This window comes from Loxodonta africana, chromosome 17 (genome assembly GCF_030014295.1).
Source record: "Loxodonta africana isolate mLoxAfr1 chromosome 17, mLoxAfr1.hap2, whole genome shotgun sequence".
NCBI lineage: Eukaryota > Metazoa > Chordata > Mammalia > Proboscidea > Elephantidae > Loxodonta > Loxodonta africana.
The window spans coordinates 1776705-1798242 of record NC_087358.1 but is presented as its reverse complement, the minus strand read 5'-3'; the positions used below and the strand labels follow the sequence as shown (position 1 = coordinate 1798242).

The window sequence follows — 21538 nt, the reverse complement described above, 5'->3', positions numbered from 1 at the left end:
ATGTCTCCATCTTTGGGGTTGCAGAAGGTGAATTTAGTTCCTGTTTTATTTTGTAATTGATATTTTGTACATAATTGAAGCATTCTTATTATATATGTATAATATATGTATAATAAGAAAGCTTCAATTATGAACAATATCAATTATATTTTCTTATCTGTATGACCTAGCAGAGTAGATAGGTAGGTAGGTAAGTAGAGAGAGAGAGAGATAGAAGCTAGCGTGGGGAGACTTCATCTCACATACTTTGGACATGTTATCAGGAGGGACCAGTCCCTGGAGCAGGACATCATACTTGGTGAAGTAGCGGGTCAGTGACAAAGAGGAAGCCCCTCAATGAGATAGATATTGACACAGTGGCTGCAACAGTGGGCTCAAGCATAACAGTGATTGTGAGGATGGTGCAGGACCGGGCAGTGTTTTGTTCTGTTGTACATGGGGTCGCTCTGAGCCGGAACTGACTCATGACACCTAACAACAACAATAACAACATATAAAAATATAATGGTTTTAAAATCCCCTGAGTACCCCAAGTAAAGAACAAGTTATCCGTAATTTCTATTTTATATAGCAAAAAAAAAAAATTGAAATACTATATATTGTCTGTTAATATTTTGATTAAAAATGTTACTTTTTAAAATTTCCAACATTTTATCTGTATTGCTGCAATACAACAAATCTCCTACTAATTTAAGTATTTTAAATATAGCAACTATCCAATATTTCAATTCATTCAATTTACAAAATGAGTTTGGTTTCAGAAATATTTATGTGACCTGGTGTTTGACTTAGGCCTGACTGTCCACAGCCTTGAAAATAATCAATAGCCCCAGCTATTTATTCACCTGATGCACAGTGTGCCAGCAAATGTGGTGTGGCTGGAAGTTGGAGACCACAGCTTCAGTTTTGATGAGGCTTTCATCTCACTAAACCGGTTCTCTGAATCATACAGCTTGATACAGTTAGTCTGGTTACTGTAAGTCTGGCCAGCCAGAAAGTATGAGACAGGTAACTGGTTTTGCTTTGAGACAGCACACATTTGTCATGTGGAATTTCAACAATCTTATTTTGAAAAAAAGTACTGGATATTTTAAACTTTGATAAAAGTACATCATTTACAGTTAAATATTTGTCAAAGTGAAGTTTTGTATCTCCCCAACATGCAGCAACCTGGATAACAAGAAAATACTGAGCGATGTGTTCTTTGAAGAAAATATTTAGGTCTAAGATATGGCGGAACTCTAAACAAAGCAAGAAGATTCAATTAACTTTCAAATTCTGTTAGTAAATAAGATTTAGAGTATTAACTGAATTCCTTGCATGATCAGTCTTCAGCCAATCTTGTTTCCACTGAGAAAGTCAGAACGTTTTGTGGGTATGTCAGCAGGGGAGTAATTGTCACGTGAAAACATTTAAAATAGATTTTCAAGCAGCCAGATACTAGTTTTGAGCTTTGACATGGCCTTAACCTGGTGGTATTACCTAAGGGCAATGTGTCTCAGCCTTCCGTCATGACTGCCCCCTCAAGAGTCATTTTAGACATTTTGTTTCCTAATTGCTCCCCAATTAAATTTTAATATCACCAATAGACTGCATAGCTCTTTATGTACCAAATCTGTGCTTTATATATAAAAAAAGTAAGATTTTTTTTTTCACCCTCCAAGACAAATCATCGCTCATTGGGGAAGACGTCATAGCCGTTGAGAGTGCCTAGCTAAGGGTGATAGAGGCCTTGACAGGGCCATGAAGACTTGACGTTTTTAGATTATTTATACATAAAAAATAATGTAAATCTGATTTTGAGAGTATCATGGTTACTTAAGTAATGTACATTTTTTAGTCCATGTGTTAGCATTTGGTCTTTTTAGGCTAGAGGTGTATTAGCAAATGCATTGATATATGTTTGTGTGTGTGTGTAGTTTACTACACTTATCCTGTGTACATTGTAAAAGATCACATAAAAGCTGTAACTTTTTGCTAGGAATTTTTGAGGAATTTCTGTATCTCCCATATAAGCCTGTAATTAGGAAGAAAGTGTATGTAGTCCGAGATGGGCACTTCACAGTTAAGTTTCTTCAGTTAACCACTGTAATTGTTAAGGAAGAAAAATGAAAATTTAATTTTACTCTCCATTGAGCTAATGAAATATTAGCTCATTACTGAGGCACACCATCGTACTAATTGGCGATTCCCTGTACGAAAAGATAAATTGGAAAACGAATTAGTCCTTCTTAGATTACTGTCGAATTATTCCTCATGAAGAGATGGCTTGCAGTGGTTGTTTATAGCAACAGATAGAAAGGATACAGTCAAATACCTTCCATAAAATAGATTTTTACTAGCAGTGATGAATCTGAGCTAGTGATACGTGTTCCTCAGATGTAGGGAAATGTTTTTCTTCCTGGTTATATCACTTGTATTACATAGTCAATGATGTTAAAACTTACTGCCAAGTCACCCTGTAGGAAAATCAGCGATCTAAAAGAAAACCTGTAATTGAAGACGTGTTCATATGGAAGCTTTTTGTTGCACTAAGGGATCCATTGATCAGCGATGGTGTTAACACCAGTGAGTTTGAATACATATGGCAGACATGGCAATATGGAAATAGAAAAGGCAAGAATATGGTTACTGTGAGAGTCTTTGAACACATTAAATTTTAGAGTTGGAAACAAAATAGAGAAAGCCTTGTCTCATCTCCATTTTACACATATAAAACTGAGTGCAGTGAAAAAAATGAATTTTCATAAAGTTTTAACCAAAATCCAGATCTAAATTCCAAAACCACTGATTATTTCTCCTACACCACATTGCCATTCACGAGATGGAAAACTATAACTTAAATGGCAAACTTTTTATTTATATGTAATTATCAGGAACATTACTCTTATTTTAAATAAATTTTGCAACTGTCACCACTATATATCGAAATATTATGTATAAATATATATATTTACGCACACCTGTATATATTTATACATAAAAAACCTATTGCCATTGAGCCGATTCTGACTCACAGGACCCTATAGAACAGAGCAGAGCTTCTTCATAGTGCTTCCAAGGAGTGGCTGGTAGATTCAAACTGCCAACCTTTTGGTTAGCAGCTGTAGCACTTAACCACTGGGCCACCAAAAAAACCAAACTCGTTGCCGTTGAGTCAGTTCTGACTCATAGTGACCCTACAGAACTGGGTAGAACTGCCCCATAAGGCTTCCAAGTTGCAACTGGTAGATTTGAACTGCCGACCTTTTGGTTAACCAGTTTGCCACCAGGGCTCCACTGGACCACCAGGGCTCCATGTTTATACATTATATATATGTATATATAACTTCCAGAACTTATTCATCACCTCAAACAGCAACTCCTTACCCATTAAGCAATAACTCCCTTTTGTCCCCTCCCCCAGCCCCCGGTAACCACTAATCTCCTTTCTGTCTCTGTATTTGGCCTGTTCTTAGCTGTTTCATGGAAGTGGGACCCTGCAATATTTGTCCTTTTGTGTCTGGCTTATTTCACTTAGAATATAAAATGATATTAAAATCAGGATTTTGAAATTAGAAGGAACCTTTAAAGTTTTTACTTTGTTTAATATAGTTCAAATTATTTTATGTATACCTTATATATAAGCACATTATATGTACATCTTTTCACCACTTTGATCTGTAAGTATATGCAAACTTTAAAACAGACCATCAAAAGACTACATTTCCTGAGTTTTTAAAATTGAATTAGTGTTGCCCTTTCACTTAAAGTTAGGTGACATCACTGACTTACAGACTGCAGAGGGGTTCATTGTTACACGCCATTTGTGATTTTACAGTCTCAGTGTGCCCAGTATGCTGCTGACAGGAGAGAGGAAGAAAAGATGTGTGACCATCTCATCAGTGCCGCCAAGCATCGAGATCACGTGACAGCCAACCAGCTGAAGCAGAAAATTCTCAACATTCTCACGAATAAGCACGGTGCTTGGGGAGCCGTGTCTCACAGGTGAGTCATGATAAACTGGAGGTAAATAACAGCTTATGGGTTCATTAAGTAGAAGTAAAAATATGATGACAAATTTTGAAAATATAGAATATATGATTTAAAGTATTGATTGCTTGAATTTGTTCATGAAATCTTAAGTAATGCTTCTTTAGAATGGTTTAGAAGAAAGTCTAAATTTTTTAAGGCATCTCCAGTGGAAGGTATTTTGAACTTACTACTTATTTGTAATATAATTCAAAAGTTGTTAAGTAATATTTTTAGGTCACTATTTCTCATATACAAGATGGAGGTTAGGGTATCAGAAGTGGCCTCTTTTATTTTCAATCTTTGAGTCAACTCCTCCTACTTAGTAAATTCCTATCACTTGATTTTCCAGATACACAATAATACAAGCATTTTTTATGGAGAAGTAATATTTCTTTGAAAATTGTAAATACTATTTAAAAAAAAACCTCTTCCATAATTTTCTATTCAGTCTTTCTTCAGAATGGTTTTCAACTTAAATTAGGATGTTTATATTTTAGTATAAAGTACGAGTAAAAACAAAATTGGTTGTTTTGTGGGCATCACATTTTGTTTTTACTTCTGCAGACATTTTTCTTTTCTGGAAAACTAGTGGTGAGGCAAGTCACTATATTTAGATTGCTGATGCTTTTCATTTGTATATATTCATATTTTTAATCCCACTGAAAGTTTTTATTGCATTATCTGGCAGAGTTTGGGGATTTGTTAATTGTGAACAAGATACTATAAAAAGAATTCTGGTAGAAATGATTTTATTAGTGAGGGGAGATCATCCGGAACATGACGAGGATAGTATTTGACAATCTGACCTAGAATTTTAGGAGCAAGATCGAGTTTAGCATACTTTATTATTTTTGCTTTTAAGGTGAAAATTGTAGCACAATATCTTTAAAAACAGTCAACACTTAGTTTTTGTAATAATAAGTACAACATAGAGGGTTTCTTGAATATTTGTTGAGTGCCAGGCACCATGCTAAGCACTTTCCATAGATTATGTCTTTTAACCTTCATAGCATCTCCGGTAGCTCGTGCTGAAGTTTTCTCCATTTTACAACCAGGAGACTGAAGCTGACAGGAGCTAAGTAAAACTTGCATAATATCACACTGCTTGTACAAGTAGTAGAAGACTTGGTGGCACAGTGGTTAAGCACTCAGCTGCTAACCTAATGGTGGCAGTTCAAAGCCGCCAGCTGCTCCGTGGGAAAAAGATGTGGCAGTCTGCTTCTGTAAAGATTACAGCTTTGGGAACCCTGTGGGGCAGTTCGACACTGTCCTGTAGGGTCACTGTGAGTCAGAATCAACTCGGCAGCAATATTTTTGTTTGTTTTTAAACCTGGCAGAAGTTTATTTTTTTAGGTAAAGCAATTCAGGGGCCTGGCAGAGTAGTTAAATGCTTAGCTGCTAACGGGAAGGTCGGAGATTCAACCCACCAGTGGCTCTGTGGGAGAAAGACCTGGCAATATGCACCCATAAGGATGACACCCTTGGAAACACCACGGGGCAGTTCTCCTCTGTCCTACGGGGTCGCTAGTCATCAGAATTGACTCCATGGCAGTGGGTTTTTGATTTGTACTAACAGTGGAGGCAGAGCAGCAATGTGGTCATCTTGCCTAGTCACTGCCGTCCAGTCGATTCCAACTCACAGCAACCATGTCGGATAGAGTAGAACTGTCCCCATAGGTTTTCCAAGACTGTAATCTTTACGGGAGCAAGCTGCCACATCTTTCTCCTGCAGAGTGGCTGGTGGGTTCGAACCACCAACCTTTCATTTAGCAGCCGAGTGCTTTGACCATGGTGCCACTGGGACTCCTAATCCAATAGGGTTAATATAATTTGTACATACAAGATTTTTTCTGTTGTGGCATTAGGTGGAACTGAAAAATATTCTTCCAGAGTAATTAGAGTAGATGTTGATCTTTTGATTGGAGTTCATCTTACTGCTATATTTGGCAATCTTCTTAAAACTCTACGCTCTCTTAGCCACACCTCTCTCCTGACACTCCGGCCAGGGCTTTGTTCTCCCTCTATCTGACATGCCAGCCAGGACCTTCTCCCCTCTACCTGACTTGCCGACCGGGGCTTTGTCCCAGTGTCTGCTCATCCGAGTGGCCTTCCCTGACCATCCTACCAGAAACAGCATGCACCTTTGTCCCTCTTCACCCTCTAATCTACCTCTCAGTTCAGTCTTTCTCACAGCACTAATCATCACCTGTTCATGTATTTATTTATTGCCTGACATCATGGACTTTTGTTTATTGTTCCATCCCCAGAGAGCCCTGTACATGGTAGATGCTCAATAAATGTTCCCCAAATAATGAATCACTGTAAGTTGCTATACATATTTACAAACATACATTTTTATATACATACATATATATTTACATATGTACATACATAGTTACATACATACGCACATTTAAATACATGTTTACATGGGTACATACATATTTATAGACACACATATACTCATAGCAGCATGTGTAGATGGCATTTAAGCTATTTTTGATGAATAATCTTTCCACATATACTTGGGCTATGTAATCAACATCAAGAGCACTGCTGTGTACTGTTCCCTCTGACTTATTAGCTGTGTAATCTTGAGCAAATAGGTTGATCTCCCTGATGGTCAATTTCCTCTTCTGGAAAATGAGGTTAATAATTTCTATCTGTTGTATTATTCTGATGATAAAATATTATATACAAAATGCTTAACACAATGTCTGATGTCTAATATTTGTTAGTGTTTTCTTTCTCTGTTAGCCTGCTCTTTACAAAGAAATCTTTATTTATAATTTCCCATATTGTAATACACAATTAGAATCCACTGACTTGATTCATTTAATCAGTGGATAATTCTTTGGCCCTGTTTGCATTGTGGTCAGCAGGCAGATTTGCTCCTACCCTCACAGAGCTTATAGGATGGTACAAGAGGCTGATATTGAATGAATAATTTTAGAAATAAAACATGCAATTACAAACTGTGAGAAATACTAGGGGGAAAATGTATGGGGTGCTTCAAAGCAGAAAGTGTAATAAAGGAGCTTGATTTCAGATTAGGAGGTCAGGAAGACTTGCTTGAAGAACCTTCCTTTAAACTAAGATCTGAAGGGAGGGCAGGTGATCCTCAGCAAAGGGCAGGTGTAAAACGTTCAGGAGAGAGATTGTGCGAAGACTCTCAACTGAAAAATAACAAACAAACACACAGAACAACAAAAGGAACAGACAGGAGGAGAGTGTGTCCAGAGCTTAGTGAGCAGTGGGAGAATGGCTTGAGATGAGGCTGGAGAGTAATATATAAGCTGGAGGATTTAAAACCCTTGGTGGCACAAACAGTTAGGTGCTTGGCTACTTGCCTAAAGATTATCAGTTCAAACCCACCCAAAGGCACCTCAGAAGACAGGCCAGGTCATCTGCTTCCAAAAGGTCACAGCTTTGAAAATCCTGTGGAGCAGCAGTTTACTCTGTCACGAGGTCTCCATGAGTCTGCATTGACTTGACAACTAAGAACAACAACTGATCGTGTTAAGGATTTCTCACTTTATCCTAAGTGACATGAAAAGCAAAGAAGAGTTTTGAGCAGGAAGGTAACATGATCCGATAAATGTTTTAAGAAGATGGGCCTGGCTGCTATATGAAGACATGCACTGGGACTGGGGAAGCTGTACAAAGATCAAGAGGCAGTCGTTCAAACAGAACAAGGGGATACTGCATGGTTTAAAGGTAGGAAAGGTGTGTGTCCGGGTTGTATCCTTTCACCACACCTGTTCAATTTGTAGGCTGAGCAAATAATCTAAGAAGCTGGACTGTGTGAAGAAGAATGCGGTTTGCAGATAATACAACCTTGCTTGCTGAAAGAAAAGAGGACTTGAAGCACTTACTAATGAAGATCAAAGACCACAGCCTTCAGTATGGATTACACCTCAATATAAAGAAAACAAAAATGCTCACAACTGGACCAATAAGCAAAAAAATAAATAAATAAATAAGCCACATCATGATAAATGGTGAAAATATTGAAGCTGTCAAGGATTTCATTTTACTTGGATCCACAATCAACACTCATGGAAGCAGCAGTCAAGAAATCAAAAGATGAACAGCACTGGGCAAATCAGCTGCAAAAGAGGTCTTTAAAGTGTTGAAATGCAAAGATGTCACCTTGAAGACTAAGGTGAGCCTGACCCAAGCCATAGTGTTTTCAGTCACCTCGTATGCATGGGAAAGCTGGACAATAGATAAGGAAGACTGAAGAAGAATTGACAACTTTGAATTGTGTTGGTGAAGAATATTGAATATACCATGGACTGCCAAAAGAATGAACAAATCTGTCTTGGAAGAAGTACGACCAGAATGCTCTTTAGAAGCAAGGATGGCGAGACTATGTCTCACATACTTTGGACATGTTACCAGGAGGGATCAGTCCCTGCAGAAGGACATCATGCTTGGTAAAGTAGAAGGTCAGAGAAAAAGAGGAAGACCCTCAACGAAATGGATTGACACAGTGGCTACAACAATCACTCATGCATAACAACAATTGTGAGGATTGCCAAGGACTGGGCAGTGTTTCATTGTGTTGTGCATAGGGCCACTAGGAGTCAGAACCAACTCAATGGCACCTAACAACAACTGGGACAGAAAGAGGTATGGTTACTGTATTGATAAAACCAAAAAAACAAACCCCTTGCTATCGAGTTGGTTCCGACTCCTAGCGACCCTCATAGTCCAGTTTAAATGTCACCTCTTTTTTTTTTTTTAGTGTTTCCCAGCTTTCTCTGTCTTTCCTACTCCTGCTTCCTCATATTTTGTTGTTATTATCTGCACTGCAATTTTCTCTGATATACCACTTCATGTTTTATAGTCATGTGAATGTATCAGTCTCTGCCAGTAAACTAGTAGCTTCTTAACTATAGGAAATGAATAGTACTTATTTTTATATTTCTGGTTTCAAATACATATTACACCAGAAGGAATTTCATCCCTATAATGCTCTACTTGCTGTTTCGCAGAAAAGTCATCTTTAATTTGAACATGAAATTCACTTTACTTTTCTCTTTTGACTCAATGGTGCTGCTGGCTCTAATATATTTTAGCATTTGAAATAATACTGATCTTTATTTCTGTCCTGAGAAAAAACTACAATTTGAGAGCTTTTTTAAAATGTGTATTTCAAGATTTTACACTGCTAAATAATGCCAAATAAAAAACAGCCAGAATGTTCCTTAGAAGGTAGGATGGCAAGACTTTGTCTCACATACTTTGGACATGTTATCAGGAGGGACCAGTCCCTGGAAAAGAGACATCATGTTTGGTAAAGTAGAGGGTTAGCAAAAAGGAGGAAGACCCTCAACAAGATGGATTGACACAGTGGCATAGTATATATTAGCTTAAGCTTCTTGAGTCATATTTCCTATTGCTTAATGCTACATAAACCATAACAACTTAAATTAAAATCAAGGGATTTTAATAAGCCCTTGGGTTTAGAAGAAATATATATATAATAAGTTTAAAAAAACACACATACACACACACACGTAAGGAGCCCTGGTGGCACAGTGATTAAGCACTCAGCTTCTAACTGAAAGGTCATTGGTTCAAACCCACCAGCAGCTCTGTGGGAGCTGCTTCTGTAAAGATTACAGCCTTGGAAACCCTATGGGGCCCATTCTGCTCTGTCGTCTAGGGTCATCATGACTTAGAACTGAATCAATGGCAACGGGTATACATAAATACACACACATATATTTGGTCCCAGTTCTTATTTTGCTTTTTCATATTAAGCATTACTGTTGGGATTTTATTTTCTCCTGTTAGCGGCAATTCAGATTTATTAAGCGTCGCTCTGATATTTTACATTTAATATCTTATTTTCATTCTAATAAATCTGTGGGATATTCACTATTTTTCCCATTTTATGCATAAGAAACAGACAAAAAAGTTGAAAAATTTTTCCCAGTGTTACATAACCGTGTAGTAAGGACAGGATTTTAATTTAGATCTATCTGACTCAAAAGCCCATAATCATTTCAGTGATAAAATTAAGGACTAATTATTGCACTAATTATTTCATTAATGAAAGTTATGATCAATTACATCCAATTGGAATAATGAAATACTAAACACTACTGTGGTAGGACTAAGATCGGGAAATCTGGAGATCGAGATAATATTTTTAAAGTTTTACAAATCAAAGTCCTAAACTGACCTGATATTGGAGGTGAAGCCCACAGATGGCAAGACAGAGCTTGTGGTCTGAATGTAACAGGGTTGACTGACTAATAAAACAGAAATAAACAAACATTACCCAGAGGAGGTAACAGTATTCATATCCTACTACATAATATTTTAAATGTCCAGAATACAATCCAAAATTATTCATTATACAAAGAACCATGAAAATCTTACCATTTCTCAAGGAAAAAAACAGTTAACACCTGTCAGTCCCAATATTGACCAGATATTGGGCTATCAAACAAGTCAGAATCGACTCAATGGCAACTAGCAACAACGATGTAACCATCTTACCTGAGATAAATGAAAATACACTTTAAATGAATTGAATGATAGAAGATTTCAGCAGAAAAATCGAATGTGTAAAAAGAGAATCAAATGAAATGTCAGGAATAAAAAAGTCACTCATTGAATTTAATAGTAGAATGAAGATGACAGATAAAAGAATTGAAGATAGATCAGCAAAAATTATGCAATTAAAGAACAGAGAGAAAGTGGACTAAAAAAAGTGAGCATAGCCTCAGGCACTTATGGGACCATATCAAAAGGTCTAATATTCAAATCTTTAAAGCCCTAGTTGAGGAGAAAGATACTGATCGAGAAAAAAAAATATTTAAAGGTAGAATGGCTAGAAACTTATCCAATTTGGTGAAAGACATCAAATTACAGACTCCAGAAGCTCAGAGAACCCCAAACGAGATAAACTCAATAAAAAACTATACCAAGACACATCATACTCTTCTGAAATCCAAAGATAAAGAAAAAAATCTTGTAAACAGACAGGGAAAGACAATGTGTTACATATAAAGAAATGAAAATTCCAATGATTGTGGATTTCTCATCATAAGCCATGGGGGCCAGTAAAACATCTGTCTGCCCAGAATTCTGTGGCCAGCGACAGCATCCTACAGGAGGGTGGGCAAGACAGAAAAATCCTCAGATAAAGGAAAGCCAAGAGGACTCCTCACTGGCAGAAAATTTCTCAAAGAAATACTAAAGGAAGTTCTTCAGGCAGAAGGCGGGGGGCGGGGAGCAGAAGGAAACTTAGAATTTCTGTAATGAAGAACTAGCAATAGAAATCAGTAAATATAATAGACTACTTTTCTCTTCTTAAATCCTTCAAAATATATATGACATTTGAAAGCAAAATACAACATCGTCAGGGTAATCCCATATACATTTAATACATTATATGTAGACACATATATATAATATGTATGACAGGTGTAGCTTACAAAGGGGAGAGGGCAAAGGCAGAGGACCTATGTTGTTGTAAGGCTTCTTTGTTTTACCTGAAGTGGTAAAATATTAACTTCATGTAGACTGAAAAATAAAAATACAAAGATATAATAAACAGGTTGAAAGTAAAAAGATGGAAAATGTTATGCCATCATTCCAGCAGCATTGGAATGGCTAAATAAATAGCAGATGAACTAGACATCAGAATAAGGAAAATTGCCAGGACAAATAGGGACATTCATAGATCATGTTACGAGTCAGACATCAAACTTTAACAAATTTAAAAGAAGTAAAATCAAAGTATGATATCAGACCATAATGGAATTAAGTTAGAAATCAATAAAAGAAATATGTCTGGAAAGTCCTCTAAAAGTTTGGAAATAAACAATACACACCTAAATAACACATGGGTAAAAGAGACGTCTCAAAGGGAATGAGAAAATATTTGGTCTGAATGAAAATGAAAATACAACATATCAAAATGTCTGGTGTGCACATATAGAAGTATTTATCTGGAAATTTATCACAAGAAATGCTTCTATTAGAAAAGAAGAAAGGTCTCAAATCAATAAGCTTCAACCTTAAGAACTAGAAAAAGAAGAGCAAATTAAACCCAAAGAAAGCAGAAGGGAGGAAATAATAAAAGCCAGAGTAGAAATGAGTGAAATTAAAAACAGAAAAGCAACAGAGAAAATCAAAGAAACAAAAAGTAAAGTCATTCAAAAGGTTAATAAAAGTGGCAAAGCTCCCGAGAAAAAAGAGAGAGAAAAGGTAAGTTGGCAGTATCAGAAATAGGAGATATCACAGCAGATCCTATAGACTTAAAAGGATAATATAAGGAATTCAGCAACTTAGACAAAATGGTCCATTTCCTTGAAATGCAAAACTTTTAAAACTCACTCAAGAAGAAATAGATAATCTCAGTAGTCATATATATGCAAAAGAAACTAAATTCATAGTTAAATGAAAATCCTTATAAAAATACTAACTCACTCACTCACTCACCCACTCACTCTAGGCTCTTATGGTTTCCCTGGAGATTTCTGTCAAACACGTAAGGAAGAAATAATACCAATTTTACATAATTTTCCAAAAATAGAAGAGGAACACTGCAACTTTTTTTTTTATGAGACCAGCAATTCCCTTTTACTAAAGCCAGAAAAAGACATTACAAGAAAAGAAAACTACAGATCAGTGTCCCTCATGAACATAAATCCAACCATTGCTGTCGAGCCGATTCTGACTCAGAGCGACCCTATAGGACAGAGTAGAACTGCCCCATAGAGTTTCCAAGGAGCACCTGGTGGATTCAAACTGCCGACCTTTTAATTAGCAGCCATAGCTCTTAACCACTACGCCACCAGGGTTTCCCTCATGAACATACCCAACCCCAGTGCCGTCAAGTCGATTCCGACTCATAGCGACCCTACGGGACAGAGTAGAACTGCCCCATAGAGTTTCCAAGGAGCATAGATGCATACAAATCCTCAGCAAAATATTAACAAATAAAATCCAATGATACATAAGAAAAATAATACATCATGACCAAGTAGGGTTTATACCAGGAATGCAAAGCTAGCTCGACATTTAACAATCCATATAATTCATCATATTAACATACTAAAGAAGAAAACTTACATGACAATCTCAACAGATAAGAAAAAACATTTGACAGAATTAAACATTTCTACATGATAAAGACACTCATCACACTAGGAATAAAAGATAACTTCCTTAACCTGATGAAGGACTTCTACAAAGAAACTACGGTTAGCTCGATACATAATGATCAAAGACTGAATACTCCCTACAATCAAGAACAAGGCAAGGATGTCTGTTTTCACCACTCCTATTCAGCATCATAACAGAAATCCTAACCAGTAAAATGAGACAATTAAAATAAATAAAAGTAGTAAACATTGAGAAGGAAGACATAAAATGGTATACACTCAGACAATGTTACCATCTACATAGAAAATCTTATGGAACCTACAAAAAAGTCAGTATAACTAAGTAAGTTTTATAAAGTTGCAAAATATGAAACCGAATCGTAATTGTATGTATCAGCAGTAAACAGTTGCAAATCAGAATTAAAAAACACAACACTATTTATAATAGCACCAATGATGGAAAGACAGGTATACATCTAACAAAATGTCTGCTAACGACTATATGCTATATGGGATCTATATGCTAATAACTACAAAACTTTGACTAAAGAAATCAAAGACCTAAATGAATGGAGAGAGAGACTGCATGCATTGATCAGAAGATCCAATACTGTTAAGATATTAGCAGTCTCAATTTGAACCATAGATTCAATGGAACATCAACCAAATCCCATCAGGCTACATTCTAGATAATGATATGCTGATTCTTAAATGTGTACGGAAAAGCAAAGGAATTAGAATAGCCAAAACAGTTCTGAAGAAGAACAGGGTTGGAGAATTCAAATTATATGATTTCAATACTTGCTCTAAAGCTCTAGTAGTTGAGTTAGAGTGGTGCTGTACACATAGAGCAATGGACCGAAAAAGAGTCCAGAAATAGAACCACAGATATATGACCAACGCATGTTTTTCACAGAGATGCAGAGGCTTCACTGGATAAACTATAGTCTTTCAACAAATGGTGCTGGAAGAATTGGACATCCATATGCAAAAACTGGACCTTGGCCTACATCTCACACCTTATGCAAAACTTAACTCAAAATGGATCGTAGACTTAAGTATGAAATGTAAAACTACAAAACTGATAAGAGGAAAACATGGGAGAAAGTCCTCAGGACCTTGTTTGGGCTGGGCGAGAAGTATTTTAGATACAGAACCAAAAGTATGAGCCATAAAATTAAAAATTGACTAAAGGACTTCTTCAAAATTAAAAGCACTGTTTCTGTGAAAGAGACTGTTAAGGTAATGAAAAGACAAGCTATAGATTAGGAGAAAGTATTTGAAAATAACATCTGACAAAGACAGAAAACACTGCAATTTAAAAAAACAAAACAAAACAGATTATATATATAGAAATAAGCACAGGAAAAGATACTCAATATTCTTAGCTATTAAGGTCGCTCAAATTAAAACCACACGAGGTACTATTACACTCCTGTTAAAATGAAAACAAAGCGCAACGCTAACACTGCCACGCGCTGACAAGGACGTGAGGTAATTGGAACGTTGCTGGTGGAAATGCAAAGTGATACAGCCTCTTTGGAAGGTAGTTTGGCTGTGTCTTATACAGTTAAACATACACTTAACATATGGAAGAACAATCTTTTTCCTAGGTATTTATCTCAAGAAAAGCGAACACTTACGTTCACACGAAAACATGTATGTGAATGTTTATAGCAGCTCTATTCATAATTGCCCAAATGTTTTTCAACTGGTAAATGGATAAATAAACGAACACAATGCAATACTACTCAGCAATAAGAAGGACTAGACATTTGATACATGTAGCAACCTGGGTGAATCTCAGACGCAGTCTGCTATGTAAAAGAAGCCAGGCTCCAAAGACCACATAATGTCTGGAAAAAACAGAACTGCAGGGAAGTAGAACAGATCAGTGATTGCCAGGGATTAACATTAGAAGGTTTGACTAGAAAGGGGCAACCTGAGAGAGCTTTTTTAGGATAATATATCTTGGTTGTGAGGTGCTTACATGAGTTTATATGTTTCTCAAAATTTACAGAACTGTATGTCAAAAAGAGGCGATTTTGCTGTACGTAAATTAAAAAATAAATTTTTAAAAACTTTAAACAAATCAGAGGCCTAGAAAAGGCCTTCATAGCTGTCTCAGCTGTGAACACTAATATTTACAAACTATATATTTTTTTTTATATTTTTAATATAAGGCATTACAATCAGATATTTCTTATTTACTGTTTTAAAGTTAGATAAATTACAACTCAAATTTTCTCAGCTATTTCCATGTAAACACAGGTATCTTGGTCATGTAATCTGAAGAATATAAATTGGGTTAACTTTCATTACAATTAATACTCATGAATACATTAATTCTCACTAGGTGTATTTTGTTTAAAAACAATTTTTATATGTTTTTTTAAAATCCTAGTGTGGAGTCCCTGGGTGGCACACAGGGTTAAGTGGGCGACTACTAGTCAAAACGTTGGTGGTTCACGTCCACCCAGAGGCACCTCAGAAGCAAAGGCCTGGCGATCTCCTTTTGAGAGGTCACAGCCATTGGCCGCGATTCTCCCCGGCATACCTGGGGTCATCGTAAGTCAGAGTCAACTCAGTGACAACTGATTTTAAAGTAGACGCATCAGTCTCCCGGATTCAAAACCCTGCTTGTTCTGGAAGCATCGACATAGAGTAGGGTGGAAATTATGCTTATTTTTATGATCCATTTAGAGCCCTGGCCCAACCCTTTCTGCAGTTATCCTAATACATGTATCTAGAGTCAAAGCACTGTAACATGAACAGTGTTGTTCTTGCATCTTTGAACATATCATGTTGAGCTCCATAGCATCATGTCCCCATTGAGGTGAGTGATTCCAACTGCTCTAAGAGCCGGAAGATATAAGCCTAATGCTAGGTAGAATCATGCTGACTTGCTGATTGAGTAAATAGGGAAGAATTAAGGATATTGCCCAAGTTGCTGTCGTGACTGACGGGGTGATTTCTAGTGTCACTCTTGGAACTGAATTGGGGGGAAGATGAATATGCTGAGTTTGCTTTGCTTGTGGCATGTTTTAGTAGAAATGTCCACCAAGAAGTTGAAAATAGAGCTCAAGAAAACATTAGTTCACCACTTTTGTATGTGATGACCTTCTCAGATACATCCTGACAAGTTTTTCCAACCCCCAAAAGTTTCATCTTCCTTAGTCTCCCAGTAAAGGGCATCTAGGAAACGCCTTTGATTTACTCCTTTCTCTCAGCCCTCCCTCTCCCCACACACAGACAGTCTTGTCAGCAGTCTCAGCACCAGTACACCCAGGGTATATGCTCTCATCAAGCCATGGAAATAGAGAGCATGTGGGTTGTGTCAGGAGTGTGTCTTGCTGGATGCATTCACCAAGGCACAGGAGCCAGGATGTTGAAGACACAAGTAAGAAGGTGGATAAAGTGAGAGTACGTAGTTAGTCTAAGGAAGTTAAGGAAGTGTAGCAAAGAGAGGCGGGATGGGTAGGCTGAAAGTTAAGGGCTCATGGAAGCAGGAGTCAGTGCCTGAAAGGATGGGAAGTTGTGGGTGTTTGGATTTAAGATTTTAGAAATACAGCAATACAAGACTGACAGATCCAGAATGTGGCCACGGAAGAGATTAAATGGAGTGGAGTTGAAGGCCGTAGGATGAGAGGACAAGAAACTGGAGGATGAGATGTAGCATGGGGAACTTAGGTTGGTACTGAAATTACCCAAGGTAATACCACCATTTGGGAGGGGAAGGAAGATAGTAAGCCTCTTCTATGTCTTTAATACCTAAGAGAAGTGCCTAAAGGCTGGTGGTGGTGGTGGTCGTTAGGTGCCATCAAGTCATAGCGACCCTGGGTATAATGGAATGAAACACTGCCTCATCCTGCGTCACCCTCACCATCATTGCTATGTTTGAGTCACTTGTTGCACGCTGGTAGAAGACCCCAAGGCGGGAAGGTATGAGGTGTATTGCCAGATTCAGGTGCAACTGAAAAGGAGTTGCAAAAGTGATATTGCAGGAAGACAGAGCTCTAAAAGCCTATCCAAGTTTATTTTCCCTGAGAAAACCATTTTCCCTGAGAAAACCTTGATGCAGATCACATGGGGAGAGTGATGATCGGAGAGGACTTGGTGACAGCGCGCCACAGTGGTTTCTGGGTCAGGACCAAAAACGTCCATTACTGGGATGCGAGGGTGATCAGGCTGAAACCTCTGTGACTCAGTTGATTGCCAGCATCATTTCTGCAGCTCTTTTTTTTTTCCTAAAATATATAGTGGGTTTTTTCTTTTTTGGAAGTTAAGCTAATTGTTTTAACAAATCTCTCAGAAGTGAGACACTTTGTAAAATACTTAATAAGTAGAGTTAGAGGTACATAAATCTCACAAGTGATGATAATGCAAAAATCAGTCAACAGATATGTAAGAACCAATTGCACAAATATTAGACTACTTTCTCAGCCAAAGAAAAGTCATTAGGTTTAAAATGAAAATTAGTTTTTTGAATCTCCACATTAATGAAACTTCTCCTTGGTTACAAATGGGATACAGTTTGAACATTTTGACCATTTGCAAGAAATGCTGAAGTTAAAGCAAGTTTATTGCAGTCTCTCAGCTCTTTATTTGGCTTCTAATTAAAATATGCGTTTACCAAACAGTGGAGAACATTTTTCGAATAGCAACATCTGGTTTCTTGGCAGACTTCTAAGACAATTCCGTTGGATCTTTGAATATGATACATTATTAGGCTGGTGAGAAAAATCTCTGGACTCTTTCGATGTGATTTTTCTATAAGCTTGCTTTTTGAATTAGAAATTTTTATTTAAATTTTATTACATTCCCTAAAACAATATGTTCAGCTCATTACATTGTTGAAAATTATGAAAAGACATGTTAAAAGCTTTAGGAATTTGAATTCAAACAGTGTTTTTCTCTACAAATATCCATTAATAACTCCATATCATGTACATTTTAGTTTTTGTTAACAAACAATTGGTTTACAGTGATATTACTATATATTATATGCACACTATTGGTTTGCAGTGATATTAAAAAAACTATTATATGCACAGTATTGGTTTACAGTGATATTACTATATATTATATGCACACTATTGGTCTAACAGTGATATTACTATATATTATATGCACACTATTGGTCTAACAGTGATATTACTATATATTATATGCACACTATTGGTTTACAGTGATATTACTATATATTATATGCACACTATTGGTTTACAGTGATATTACTATATATTATATGCACACTATTGGTCTAACAGTGATATTACTATATATTATATGCACACTATTGGTTTACAGTGATATTACTATATATTATATGCACACTATTGGTCTAACAGTGATATTACTATATATTATATGCACACTAAAATTGCATGCACTGGATTGTAAAGTATTTTTCAGTATTCGTGTTCACGTGTACTTTAGCATCTTCCGTCAGTAATGCAGGTTACCTGTTTAGTTGGAAAGTGCTATTACCCTAGAGTGTCATATTTTGAAGTTATCTGCGAAGCATGCATTGTAGAGAGAGAAGACTATTTATGTTTATGGCATTTTAAGTAACTGAGTTAAACCCTTTGGAATATAGAGAAATGGCTTGTTTACTGTCATCACTGTTCACTTAATCCTGGGACCTTGACATGATAGCATCCTCATAAATCTCCCTGTGGGCAGGTCAATAAAACAGATGAACATCAAAGTGTAAAGCCTGTTTCAGCTTCAGAAACTAACTCTCTCGTGGAATAGATGTGGCCCAGGTAGGCAGTGTTATAGACACATTCTGCCACCCCCTTTTGTTAACAAATAATGCCTACTAGAATATTTATTATCATTTTCATTTTGCCTAATTCCAGACACTATTTGCAGTAATCTAATTGTCAGATTATTAAAAGAAGAAAATAGATATAAATAATATGCATACTAAGACTAATGTTTCTTAAAAAGCAGCTTAAAGTTTTTGGTGTACTTAATATTATACAAATAAAATTTTTATAAGAAGATTTTGATAGAAGTTGATTTTTATTGGGTTTTTATTGCATTGTACCTCTACAGTTTATTTTTTTTCTATGTCCTTTCTTTTTAATGTTTATGAATATAAAATTCCCCAGACATAAATGTTCAACTGCAGTATTTTTCCCCTCTTGTAAGCAACTACTGAGGCATGGGGGGGACAGGGAACAGTATGCAGCACTAGGAAAAATTAATGAAAGAAACTATGAGGACAATCAGTGCTCATGGTGCTGCATTCCAGAGCCCATGTCCACCAAGGTGAAGACAGTAAAACTGTGCTTCAACATGCTCTCACAGTGAAGATGCTGTTAGTATATTCATTGCTTAGAAAATAGATTTGTATGATAGAGTGATCCCAAAGCAACTTACATCTGTCTCTCACCTATTTTCATATGGAAACACTTTTTAGTCATCTTTTTGGATGAGATTTTGTTCTTTGCTACTAATAATCCAATTTTCATGATAATGGTAAACTCTAGACAACAAAATGTGCAGTGTAATGTAAAACCTGTGGGGAAAAAACATAGAATTTATGTTTTTGTAAAAGATTACTATTGAAAATACATAACAGAAATGTAAAGACCCTTATAAGCTTTTCAGTAGCTACCTAGGCAGAAACCTAAGAAAACAAAGACTCTGAAGGCTGTGAGAAAAGAAAACTAACTACTAAGTGCTGAAAAGCAAAGATGTCACCTTGAAGATTAAGGCGCGCCCGACCCATGCCATGGTGTTTTCACTCGTGCATGCGAAAGCTGGATGAGGGATAAGGAAGACCAGAGAAGAACTCTGATGCCTTTGAATTATGGTGTTGGTGAAGAGTATTGAATATACCATGTACTGTCAAAAGAATGAACGAATCTGTCTTGGAAGAAGTACAACCAGAATGCTCCTTAGAAGCAAGGATGGCTCACATACTTTGGACATGTTACCAGGAGGGACCAGTCCCTGGAGAAAAGCATCATGCTTGGTAAAGTTGAGGGTCAGCAAAAAAGAAGAAGACTCTCAACAAGATGGACTGACACAGTGACTGCAACATGGGCTCAAGCATAACAACAATTGTGAGGGTGGTGCAGGACTGGGCAGTGTTTCCTTCCATTGTACGTAGGGTCGCTATGAGTTGGAATCAATTGGGCACGTCACAACAACAACAAACTTCACAGAAGCTGACTGCCACATCTCTCTCCCTTCACGGAAGCTGACTGCCACGTCTTCTCCCCTCACGGAAGCTGACTGCCACGTCTTCTCCCTTCACGGAAGCTGACTGCCACGTCTTCTCCCCTCACGGAAGCTGACTGCCGCATCTCTCTCCCTTCACGGAAGCTGGCTGCCACGTCTTCTCCCTTCACGGAAGCTGACTGCCACGTCTTCTCCCCTCACGGAAGCTGACTGCCACGTCTTCTCCCCTCACGGAAGCTGACTGCCGCATCTCTCTCCCCTCACGGAAGCTGGCTGCCACGTCTTCTCCCCTCACGGAAGCTGACTGCCACGTCTTCTCCCCTCACGGAAGCTGACTGCCACGTCTTCTCCCCTCACGGAAGCTGACTGCCACGTCTTCTCCCCTCACGGAAGCTGACTGCCACGTCTTCTCCCCTCACGGAAGCTGACTGCCACGTCTTCTCCCCTCACGGAAGCTGACTGCCACGTCTTCTCCCCTCACGGAAGCTGACTGCCACGTCTTCTCCCCTCACGGAAGCTGACTGCCACGTCTTCTGCCCTCACGGAAGCTGACTGCCACGTCTTTCTCCCTTCACGGAAGCTGACTGCCACGTCTTTCTCCCGTGAGGCAGCTGGTAGGTTTGAGCCACCAACTTTTCGATTAGCAGCCGAGTGCTTAACCACTGCACGTCCAGGCCTCCTCAAGTCATCGCATAATCAACCCTAACTATACCCTTGACCCTGACTGTGTGACTCTTCTCCACTCTTCTAATTTTTGGTGTATAATCCAGGAACTAGAGAAGTAAAATCACTCAGTTGTGTCACATTCTATTTATTAAATTTCTTTACTGTCTGCATCTACCCTCTTCCACTTGAGAACATGCCATTAAACTGGTTTCCATTTTGAAATTACAAACTCATTCATCTTCCTGTCACCCCAAATTACTTATTTTTATTCCTGTTATTTATTATAAATCCCTCTATCAATATTGACACTAGTGTTTTTTCATTTTCCTGGAAATATCCTGACTACAGATATTTTGAAATAGCTTTAATGCATAAAGTCCGGTTGCCATTGAGTCAATTCCAACTCACAGTGACTCTATAGGACAGAGCAGAGCTGCTTCATAGGGATTCCGAGGCCGTAACCTCCACGGAAACATAGGGATTCCGAGGCCATAGCCTCCACGGAAACCTAGGGATTCCGAGGCTGTAAT

General features: G+C 37.6%; 1 protein-coding gene across 5 annotated transcripts in view; it reads left to right on the top strand.

The window, feature by feature from the left end:
* Positions 1–21538, top strand: part of NBEA (neurobeachin) — a 914947-nt gene that overhangs the window by 526494 nt on the left and 366915 nt on the right. For all 5 annotated transcript variants that reach the window (XM_064269920.1, XM_064269919.1, XM_064269917.1 and 2 more), the window contains one exon: positions 3821–3987. In XM_064269920.1, the coding sequence (XP_064125990.1) occupies positions 3821–3987 (167 nt within the window). The remainder of the gene's footprint in view (positions 1–3820; positions 3988–21538) is intronic.